Raw genomic sequence first — 11,988 nt, 5'->3', positions numbered from 1 at the left:
CTTTCTTTTATTTCTTTTTCTGCCTTTTGGCTTTTTGCATTTTTTTTTATTTATTATTATTATTATTATTATTATTATTATTATTATTATTATTATTATTATTATTATTTTTGATACTCATATTACATGGCTTTTGCATGAACAAAAACAAATACAAAAGATAAAACAACTAATATATATAGACGATCATGTGACTCGAGGCTTGAGTATGACCCGGCTTTTCATTCCAGTCCTGTCACGAGCTTAGTTAAGCAAACAAAACCCCTAAGATGTTTCCCACTAAAGTCAAGCCATTTAAAAGGTTCAATTAGGTCAACAACCAAACCGCCCTTTCATTCTTAAAGGTTGAGCCTCCTGACACACGATTACTGAGTCTAAACCGTTCGGTTACCATACATTACGTGCGGGTCTAATGGGCACTGTTCTTATTTATTATATATATATTTTTTGAAAACACCAAGAAGTTATAAAATAACCACTACTTGGTAATAATATCATCTCTTGTTTAACGTAGAAAACAAATTTCAAGGGACTATTTTTTCAAATTTATTTTATTTTTTTTTCAAAAATTTTCCTACAACTAAGTAAAATAAACCCCCATCCCTACACTTAGAACGAAATCGTCCTCGATGAGTATAAGGAAAAGAAATAAAATAAAATAAAAATAAAACAGAAAATAAAAATAAAGTATACAAGACTAAAACAAAGAACGGGTTACTCCCCTGGTTTGTGTGCAGAATCCTCAACAGCTGAGTAGTGTCCAAACGACCGTATAGCATTTCATTCGCGGCCGCAACCTCGGGAAAACCTGTTCCACAACGCCACCATAGCTACTATGCGCATAGTATAACCTGCAAAACTCAAACTCACTCGCATGTAGCGGCGAACAATACGGAAAACAAAAACATAAAGAAATAAACATTTTTTATAGGATACTCCTTAAATCGACCGACTCGAATGGAGATTGAGTACGAGCGGTTTCATCTTGGAACAACCTGAAATCGAAAAAACAAAGAAAACAGATAGCATCACACAAATACATAAATACAAACTCTACAACTCGGGCAGTCTCCCGAGTGTGCATCCATCGCGTCTAAGTCCCGGAGAGCACGTCAAGGTAGAATACCTCGACCGTCTGGTCAGTCACCAGCTCGCCAATGTAGTGCTTCAGTCTATGACCGTTCACCTTAAACTTCCCGCCTTTATCCTCTATCTCAACAGTGTCGTATGGGAAGACTTCAGTGACCATGAACGGTCCGGACCATCGGGATCTCAACTTTCCCGGGAATAACCTCAACCGGGAGTTATACAATAAAACCAAATCCCCACACTTGAACTGCTTGTTACCCTTTAACTTCCTATTGTGCAGTTCCTTCGTCCGCTCCTTATACCTAAACGACTGGGCGTAGGCGTGATCTCTTAGCTCCTCTAACTCGTGTAACTGGTGGAAACGAGTGCTCTCTGCGGCAGACATATCAAAGTTGACCCTCTGTAGGGCCCAAGAAGCGCGGTGCTCTAACTCAACAGGCAAGTGGCAGGCCTTACCATAAATCATCCGAAACGGTGTGGAACCGGTCGGAGTTTTGTAGGCTGTACGGAAGGCCCACAACGGATCATCTAACTTATCGGACCAATCCCGACGATTCAAACCAACCGTTTTCTCAAGAATACGTTTGATCCTCCGATTACTCACTTCTACCTGCCCACTAGTCTGTGGGTGGTAGGCGGTTGCAAGCCGATGGGTGACCCCATAGCAACGCAACGCCTTCTCCATCTGCGCATTGCAAAAGTGAGTCCCTCTATCACTGATCAACGCCTTCGGGATACCAAAACGAGCAAAAAGGGTCTTGAGAAAACGGAATACAACTCGGGCATCATTAGTGGGTAAGGCCTTGGCCTCAACCCACTTCGTAACGTAGTCGACCGCCACGAGTATGTACTTGTTTCCACGCGAAGATGGAAACGGTCCCATGAAATCAATGCCCCAAACATCAAAAACCTCACAAACCTGAATTGCATTCTGGGGCATTTCATTTCGCGAAGAAATGTTTCCGACCCGCTGGCAACGATCACAACTCCTCACAAACGCGTGCGCATCCTTAAAAATCGAAGGCCAATAAAAACCACAATCAAACACCTTCTTCGTTGTCAAACTCGCACCGTGGTGACCTCCTGTCGGTCCAACATGGCAATGGCTCAGAATCTGTCATCCCTCCTTAACGTCAACACACCTCCTGATCAACTGGTCAGCACCAATACGAAAGAGATACGGGTCGTCCCACAGGTAAAACTTAACATCAGCAAAGAATTTCTTCTTTTGCTGGTAACACATCTTCGGGTAGTACCCGTCCGCAAGATAGTTCGCGAAGTCGGCGAACCATGGGAAACCCTTATCCTGAGCCGAAACAAACATAAGACTCTCTGTCGGAAAGTAGTCATTAATCCTGACCCCCGGTTCTCCTAACTCAGCTCCCTCAAGACGCGAAAGATGATCGGCCGCCACATTCTCGGCCCCCTTTTTATCACGGATTTCAATATCAAACTCTTGAAGTAAAAGGATCCAACGGATAAGACGTGGCTTAGCATCCTGTTTGCTAAAGAGATAACGAATGGCAGAATGATTCGTGTACACAATCGTCTTGGACAGAACAAGATAGAACCTGAATTTATCGAATGCAAACACCACAGCTAAAAGCTCTTTCTCGGTGGTGGTGTAACTCTCCTGTGCACCATTCAGCGTCCGGATCGCATAGTAAATCGGATGGAAGTGTTTATCCTTCCGCTGTCCAAGAACCGCTCCGAGTGCGAAGTCGCTCGCATCACACATCAACTCAAAAGGAAGCGACCAGTCGGGAGCAATCATGATCGGGGTGTTAACGAGTTTGTCTTTTAAAAGATCAAACGCCTCGACACACTGCTCAGAAAACAAAAACGGGGCATCCTTCTCCAAGAGTTTAGTCATGGGTTTCGCAATCTTAGAAAAATCTTTAATGAACCGGCAATAGAACCCAGCATGACCCAGAAAACTCCTGATGGATCTCACGGAAGTGGGTGGGGGAAGATTAGAGATGGTATTGACCTTCGCTCAGTCGACCTCTATCCCAGCACTCGAACTACGATGCCCCAAAACGATGCCCTCGCGTACCATGAAGTGACATTTCTCCCAGTTAAGAACTAGGTTGGTGTCAATGCATCGGGCCAACATCCTCTCAAGGTTGGAGAGACACCGATCGAAAGAGCTCCCAAATACAGAAAAATCGTCCATGAACACCTCCATGGAGTCCTCGATCATGTCATGAAATATAGCCACCATGCACCTCTGAAATGTGGCTGGAGCGTTACACAGTCCGAACGGCATACGTCGATAGGCAAACGTACCGTATGGGCAGGTAAACGTGGTTTTCTCCTGTTTATCGGGAGCAATAGGAATCTGAAAGTACCCGGAGAAACCATCTAAGAAGCAGTAGTACTGCTGACCTGCCAAACGCTCCAACATCTGATCAATGAAAGGTAGAGGGAAATGGTCTTTCCTCGTGGCATCATTCATTCTGCGGTAGTCGATGCAGACTCTCCAACCGGTCACAGTCCTAGTGGGAATGAGCTCGTTCCTCTCATTGGTGACGACAGTTATGCCACCCTTTTTGGGAACCACTTGGACTGGACTAACCCACGAACTATCAGAATTGGGGAAAATGATCCCCGCATCAAGGAGTTTGATGATCTCCTTCTTCACGACCTCCTGCATCATCGGATTAAGCCGCCGCTACGGCTGAACGACAGTCCTATAATTATCCTCCATGAGGATTTTATGTGTGCAAAACGAAGGGTTGATACCCTTGATGTCGATAATCTTCCATGCAATGGCCTCCTTGTGCTCCCGAAGCACCTTCAACAATCTCTCTCTCTCGACCTCCGTCAAAGCAGATGCGACAATAACCGGCAATTTCCTCTCCGCATCCAAAAACGCGTACCCCAAATGGGCGGGTAAATCCTTAAGCTCTAAGGAAGGAGGGGGGCTCTCGACAGAAGGTTGGTCCATCGGATCGTCACGTACGATCTCAGAAGACACTTCAGACTCAGGGTGATGTGACTCGGCGTCATCTTCCGTTGACTGGTCGGTCATGGCAACCATCTCAATCTCCGAAATGTCCCTATCGAGAATCTGAGTTTTGGAGGAAGATCCTCCACAGATCTCGCTGAAAAACTCACCAACATGCTCCATGATGGTATCAATAAAGTACAGGGAGTCATCAGTAGACTTGAGGTGTTTCAGTGATGTTGATTAGGTCTCTTATAGAATTATCATTTGTGGTGAATGGTACGGTCATGGCATCGGGGATTTTGATAAAGTTGTCATTCGCGGTTTCCTCAGTTCCGTCTCCGACTCGTAAAAGGAATTCTGAAAACCATTGATCACTAAGTGCCCTCATATTTTATAGAAAGACGAAGTTTCTCTGTTGAAGACCACAAAGGCGACATTCGGAAGCTAGCGTTTACGATCTGTGCTCTAGTGGCACGCATAACGATGGGTAACACCTGTCTGAAATCACCACCCATTAGCATTAATTTTCCACCGAATGGGAGGGTGCTACCCATAATGTCTTGCATTGTGCAGTGTACTGCTTCTATCCCTTGTCGGTTGGCATTGGACGCCTCATCCCAAATGATTAGTCTAGCTAACCTAATTAGCGCAACGGTCCCAGTTTGCATTGGTATGTTACATGTGGAGTTGGTATCTAAGTGTATTGGGATGTTGAATCTTGAATGTGCCGTTCTTCCGCCTGGCATGTTATTTGCTGCGACGCCCGAGGAGGCTGTCGCAAGTGCCAGTAGGCCGCGTGAGCGAACTTCGGCTAGCAATGCCTTATATAAGAAAGTTTTCCCAGTTCCACCAGGCCCATCGACGAAGTATACCCCAGGCATATCACTATTGACGTGACTCATAATTTTGTCGAATATGTATTTCTGGTATGAGTTTAAGGAGTGTTGTGCCTGAAGGTGCGACGGGTCTAAAACTATAATGTACTCTTCTTGTATTTCATGTTGTACGGTTGTTTGGAAGTTCATTAGATGCATAATGCGTGGTAGGTCGTACTGTTACAGTGTTTTCCCCATTGAATGCAAGAAGTTACCAATTTCGTTTAGAATCATATCCTGAATGTGAGAGTTGTTTTGGGAGTTTCGGCGATGGTCTTCAGACAAATTGTCATAGTGGGTCGTCCATAGTTGACGGACATCTCCTGGCCGGCAGAATTTCAAAATGATTGCAAATAATCGTCGTAGGGCCTTTGGAAAGTTGAAACCAGCCGCTTCTGCTAGGCACTGTGACAGAGTTGTGTCGTCATCGATTAATCCCATTTCAAGAACCGCTTTGCGAAATGTTGTGTGTTGAACACCGTTAACAGTGCGAAGGTCATCGAATGAGGTAGGGCCCCGAACATGCGTAAGAAGCAGCCTCAAGTAGTAGCGTTCGCCTTCTGCAGGGTTTGCTGAGACAATTCGTCCTCTTTGTGTCTTTCTTGTACATTGATTCCAACGCCCCAATCTACCATTCCATGTGAAGAACTTTGGGAAATCTCTGTACAAATAGGCCCTGGACGACGTGTCCGTTTGGTTTTTCTCAAAAAAGGCCGTGAGAATTGTTTTCTTCTCCCTCTCTCGTGCTACAACGTCTGACATTTTGTCATTGTTAGTAAACCTGACCATGTGATTATTTGGGAGGTGTAATTGTAACGCTAAAACTGGTGGGTGGATTTGGGAAAGAGGGAAGGAAAATGTATGCCACAATGCTTCGGGGGTCGAGATGTACCGAGCGTCTTGATAGCGTTTGATTTCATTGATCACAACGTCACGGGCATCTGGGTCTATTTGTTTAACTTGCTTGTCGTGTCCCTTGTAGACGTATTTGTATAGGTATTTAACTGATTTGATACTTGAGCAGATTTCAACATTCATATGGGAGTTGAACATCATCAGGAGTTTTGGATTATATGGGACAACCCATCTATTGTCTAGCGTGCTGTTTCTAACTTGTACTTGCATCCCCGTGTTCCTTCTTCTATACAATGGATACGCGTCTTCCCCTTTGGTTGTATTTTCATTAAATTGTTTTAGGTACCTTCTCACATTCCATGCAGTGGCTGGTTGGTTTTAGGTGGCCATAGGGTCCATGCATCATATGTGCTACCACAAGCTTATGTAAGACTGGATGCGTTTGTGGGTCAGGGATTTCGGCACAGACAAATGTGTCATATTGGTCCGGGGTATGGATTTTGTGGTGTGGGTAAATTACAAGTAGAAAATGTGCATGCGGCAGGCCATGTTTTTGGAATTCGATTACGTGGACGTGGTCCTTGATTGCACCAAAGACGTGTTTTTTGAAAAGTTGTTCTTTAAGATCCTCGAGTTAAGCACGAAACACACGGGAAACGAGGTCTGGACGATCTTGGGCTGTCTGTCCTGGCTTTAAGTTGTCGCATATTTCTGGCCAGTGTGGGTTACATGTCATGGTGAGGAAAATATCAGGTTTTCCGTCGTCTTGTACCAATGTCATTGCGTCGAGGTACCTGCGACGCATGTCTCGAGGTCCACCGATGAAAGACGCGGGTAGCACAATTCGCTTGCCAACCTGTGTTGGGCGCACGTCCCCAACATTGACGCAATCAACAATTCCTTGGTACAAATTGGCTCTTATTCGTGTTTGGTTGTGTTGACAGAATTGTAAACATTACGTCTCCAATTTGATGTATACGTCCACTGTAAACTGTTACGTCAATCTGCCGCCGAGCATGATGGCATTTTCAACTGGACGGATCTGGAATTTGTAGGAGTAGTCTTCTCTCATAGTAACAGTGTTCCTATTGCCGTTTTCTGGTGTTTCTGCGTAACGGAATGTAAAAAGTAAGTATATGGTATTTTATAAGTGATACATGTTTCGTTGTGTGCGGGTGTGTGAGGATATTCGTGTACCTTCTGTGTCATCATACAGGTGCCCGACATTGGTGGGTGTTTCCGTAAGGGCCATTCCATGACGGGGTATGCGTGGATACCATCCCGACTCTCCATTTGGGAAGAATAGGGGGTACGACAGTGGGTCGTAGCAACCGAAGTGAGGTTGAATTTGCTATTTGTAGTCAGACCTGTCGTAGACGACAATGCTTCTGTTAAACGCTGTTATGTCATCATTTCCTTCTACCCAAATACCAGCAACCTCTGATGTCGTGGTACGGTTGTAAACACGCTAGTCCAGCTCTATTGAAGCATTTAAAGTGACCCTGTAATTGTCAAGGGGGCCCAACTCTGAGAGCCTTCGAAAAGTAAGGGCGTATGGATTCGCGGAAAGGGCACGTGTTAGTGATGTGTGTCTAATAACCCTATAAATATGAACCTCACAACTAAGCTTTAATATTAAAACAAAAATCCTAAAACCACACACAACCGGCAAGTGTACCGATCGCAAGTAGTATAGACTTAGGAAGTCCGAGTATCGAACACGTGGACACGTCAGAACGCTAAATATCACTAACCCTAGACAAGACCTACCTTAGAATAGTAATTATATTGATTTTTGAATTCTTTTAACTTAACTGAACTAACTGGATTAACTAATAAAACTTACCAAAAATAGAAAACTTAACAGAAAACTAACTGAGTTGACTTCGGGTGGAGAAAAACGTCTACCTAGGTCTGAATCAAATTGTAGGCCTAACAAGCTAACGGATTGAATGATATATAGACACCGGTTCCTAAAGATGACACGACTAAGGATCGCTCGGGCTCACTGGATTACCTTTCGGTCTCACTCAACAAGCCTAAACTACTCAAAATCGTCTAAAACGACCAAACCGGGAAACAATTGCTAACGTGTTCTAATGAAGGATCACCTCTCGGTTTCACCAACACTCGACCCTAATGGCAATGAATACTACACAACCAAGGATAGAGGAACAATTCAACTTAAACCAAAATAGATCAACTAGTCGCTCAAAACACCTAAACCTGACAAGAAACGAACTCGCTCTCGCGCAATCCTTATTCTAGCATGCAAAGGCAATGAGACAACCCTAACTTCCTATCACCTCTCGGTCTCAAGGAAGGTGTTTAACCGATGTACTTAATCCAATTAATCCCGCAACAAAACCCTACGGTTGTTCCTACCGCAAACAAACCCTAAACACAAAGTCTAGAATCAAACAATGCATCGATCAATCAACACAAAACTAATCAATCAACACACGGGGTTTATGCAATTAATCACTAGAATTTCCAGCCCTTAAACACAACCTATTTCATGTCTAAATCAAACTTTACAATAGCAATTCAAGTCTATCAATCAAACAATCCATAAAACCTATCAAACACTAACAATAATCATCATTCCTAGGTAGAACTAACAAGATTAGCCTCTCATACTTTTTGGACAGCAGCTATCATTCAATAAAAATACCATAAAACTCATACCAATCATCTCAAAAATCATTCAACAATCAATCCTACTCATAAACACTTCAATCTTTCAATCAATCGCAAAACTAGTAATCAATTGAACAAGTATAAAAAGATGATGAACAATGTTATGAAAAGAAAGGATATGGATGAATTCCGGGCTGTTCTTGGCTGCTAAAACTGATGAGAAACGTCCCCGAGACTTGGTTCTTGTGTCTTCTTCCTTCCCTAGCCGTCACACGATAAAAACCCTAGCCGAAAAAAACTTTTTCTCCTCTCTCCCTTGCTGTCCCTGCTGCGATCGGCCCTCTTCCAGCTGCTCTAGGGTTTTTTTTATTTTTTATATAATATAATATAATATGGTCTTGGGCCTCCATGATGCATACGGGTCGGGCCTTGAGCTTTGTCTTGAACTTGTATGCATAAAAAGGCTCGTAGAAAGCTCGAAAAGTCCCGGTTTTCTTCTTTCTTTTACCCAAAACCTAAAAGATTAATAAATGTATGTAAAACCTATCTAAAACGAGTTAAAACATATAAAATATAATATAATACGTAGATAAAACGTGCGGAAAATACGTGTGTTTTACAACACATCAATTAGCATTTCCGTGATTGTGCGATCCAGATTTGGCCATTCCAGCCGATGACGAAGCTCCGTGTCAGGGTCATAGAAATACAACTGTAAGTACCTGGGTGTTCCATCACGAGAAACCATTTGGTCAACGTGGTGGTATATCCCCTTATGTGCACGGAAGGTGTACACACCGGCTCTCATGTTGTTCACCGTCTCATCCAACGACACGCCCATTGATGCGAAAGCAAAGTTTGTGTTGTAAGCCCGGATGTTTTCCCTACAAACCTTGCCAATGTCATCTTGGGAGGTGAATAACGTGTGTAGTTCAGGTGGTATCAACGTTTCTGCCAACAACGTTTTCCCATTCATGCAACAAAATGTTGGGAACTCAAACTGTAGAAGCTTCGCGCCACAATGGCTGCAAGGAGTTCGGTCCTTTAGTAGACGATGGGCTGCGGATACACCGTCATACACAAAGTTGTACGGGTCACTGTTTTCAATCCCTGTAAAGTGAGTTAAAAGTTAGATCTGGGTAAGTTTATTGTATGTACGGGAAAACAACCTTCTCCAATAGCTGCCGATTGGAGTGGATTCAGAGTGTTAGATGTGGCAGATGTTGGCAGTGCATCAGTAGTTGCATTGCCAGGGTAGGTGGCTGGATGGGTGGTGTAGGTAACAGATTCTTCTCGTGGTTCATGAGTAACACATTGCTGCTGACACTGAAGTGGTTGTGTTGTTTGCTGGTCGCCTAAGTAATTTGGTGTGGTTAGCAATATCGTCGATAGCATAAAGTGATTATAGCGGTTGTTGTTTAGGGAAGTACCAACCTTGTTGTTCTGGTGGGGGGGGGCATCCATTTGGCTTGGAGTAACCAGAGGCGTTGATGGTCCGCTTGTTTCGCCTACTCCGGTGGGGCACAATTGGTTCCTCAACCTAAGTGAAGCATGATATCTCTTGTTACGCTGACTACGTAACTCACGTGCACGGTTTGGGTCAGGGTTATCTCTTTTATACCGGCTACTCATTTTGAGTGGTTCCGTGTGTCCTGATCTGGATCGTAGTCCTTTTTTTGCCGCTGATGGTGAAGTTTTATAAAACCTACGAAATTACAAATATTCAACGATATTGATAAACTTCAAAGTGGTGCACCAATACACATGAGAATCATGCTTTTAATAGGATAGTATGGAAAAAGAAACGTGAAGCACCGAACGAAGTAATATTAGTATCCTTAAATTTTTACCTAATCTCTTTTTTTACAATATAAAAACCATGTATATCAAGGCTTGAAGTTCAATCTCATAATGGCATTTAAAACTATCAATTGAACATCTGTCAAAAGGTATAAGTATGTGAAAACATCAAATATAACATAGCGTGTTTTGCGTCTAATCAAATGCAGCAACCTAATGCAATTTCAGTAATGACAAATTAGGAAGTGTTGATAAAGTTTGTGGCAGAAAGGCGGAGTAAAATGATTACAGGCCAATAAAATAGTAATAAATTCCATATATGCTTATTATCTTGTTTGTCATTTATGGTTTTATCGTTTGAATATAGTGTCATAGTATACTGTCACGTGGCATTGCAGTCACTCGATGACGGTAAAGATTTATCAATATCATGTTTATTAAATCAAAGTAACATTAAAGAGATGACATATGTTTCATGGTAACATGTTTTCAGGCCAGTGTGTGGAAGCAAAACATTGATAGCCTAATAAAATTACGTGACAACCCACTGACAAGAAGCAACAGATGCAAATCAAATAGCTGGTGAGACAATTGTATGAACAAACACCGCTCCGATATGTCCGCGAAACCAACTCACTGGGTAGAAACGGGTTAAGGGGTTGATCTCATCCGGGAATTCATAAAGCTTCCTTGCCCCACTCATAACAAACCACCTTCCAGTTGTCATGTAGTGTGTAATGTTTACCCACACTGATAGTAATCGCGCTTTGCGTATTCCAGTTGTCAAGTTGTTGCCACATACAGTTCCAGGTGACCAATAGTAATCGCGCTTTCGTATTCATTATCTCATTGGAAGTGTAAGTTTCTCCATCTTCCGGAATGCCTAGAGTAAATATGGGCTGAAAGGACGCCGGATGCTCGATTTACATGTAGTACGTTGTAGTCGTTAAACGGGACACTGTAAAAGCCAACCGCATCTGCAATGTCTTCATACAACCCTTGGCCATTAGTAGTGGCTAAACATTTGTATGCAGCAGTCGTCGGGTTCCAAAGGAACAACTCTTTGGTGTCGCATAAACAAACACATAGCAAACCATCCAAATGCCCTAGTATAGCTACGTTTGTAGTGTTCTGTCCGAATGGGTATGGTATGATACTGTCTAGCACATAGTCAACAGTTTGGAAGTCCATTCTATAAATGGCGCATTCAAAATCACGAGCTAACAATGTTCGTTGATTATCTGGAAGCGACGAACGGGAGCAGCGAGTCGTTTGAAACTCAGGTGTTGATAGTAGAGCATGCCATTGCTTGCACACGCTCTTACAGGTAGCAACATCCTTTGCCGAGAGGCAAGACAGTATGCAAAAGACAATGAGTTCTGCTGTTAAGTCAGGCATGGTCGGATGGGTCCCTAGAACTGTGCACATAGAGGCAGCGTATGAACAACAAAAGAGAAACAAAAGGGAATGTAACAATGGTTGGTGACAATACAACCCCAAGTGTATTTTAATATATCCAATTACTATGGTAAGTGTTACTTAAATATCGAATAAAGCAAGGGGATTGAATATCACATCAGAAAATTACTAAAAACGGTGACAATGAATATGTAAAATAGGTCTGTTTTGTCTGAAAATTATGTGTTATGAGTTTTGAAATAATGCATGAAATAATTTTTTATTTGAGAAGGCAGTAGTGAAGTACTATGTAACAGCTTATGTACAAAGACATTGAAACTGCCCATCTAAATGCTGCAAATTGCAACACTATAACTA

General features: G+C 42.9%; 3 protein-coding genes across 3 annotated transcripts; all 3 read right to left on the bottom strand.

The window, feature by feature from the left end:
• Positions 1–4,416: 4,416 nt before the first annotated feature.
• Positions 4,417–5,076, bottom strand: LOC143555322 (uncharacterized). Its single transcript, XM_077044893.1, has one exon. It carries the CDS (start codon positions 5,074–5,076, stop codon positions 4,417–4,419), a length of 660 nt encoding a protein of 219 aa, XP_076901008.1.
• A 21-nt stretch (positions 5,077–5,097) lies between these two features.
• LOC143555321 (uncharacterized) lies at positions 5,098–5,679 on the bottom strand. The gene has a single exon (XM_077044891.1). The coding sequence runs from the start codon at positions 5,677–5,679 to the stop codon at positions 5,098–5,100; it is 582 nt and encodes a 193-aa protein (XP_076901006.1).
• A 5,379-nt stretch (positions 5,680–11,058) lies between these two features.
• Positions 11,059–11,610, bottom strand: LOC143555320 (putative F-box protein At3g16210). The gene has a single exon (XM_077044890.1). It carries the CDS (start codon positions 11,608–11,610, stop codon positions 11,059–11,061), a length of 552 nt encoding a protein of 183 aa, XP_076901005.1.
• Positions 11,611–11,988: the final 378 nt, after the last annotated feature.

This window comes from Bidens hawaiensis, unplaced genomic scaffold (genome assembly GCF_021521415.1).
Source record: "Bidens hawaiensis isolate Kalapana, Puna unplaced genomic scaffold, B.hawaiensis_p1.1 tig00018044_1, whole genome shotgun sequence".
NCBI classification, from domain to species: domain Eukaryota; kingdom Viridiplantae; phylum Streptophyta; class Magnoliopsida; order Asterales; family Asteraceae; genus Bidens; species Bidens hawaiensis.
The sequence above is the reverse complement of the archived record's forward strand: the minus strand, read 5'-3'. Positions and strand labels throughout refer to the sequence as shown.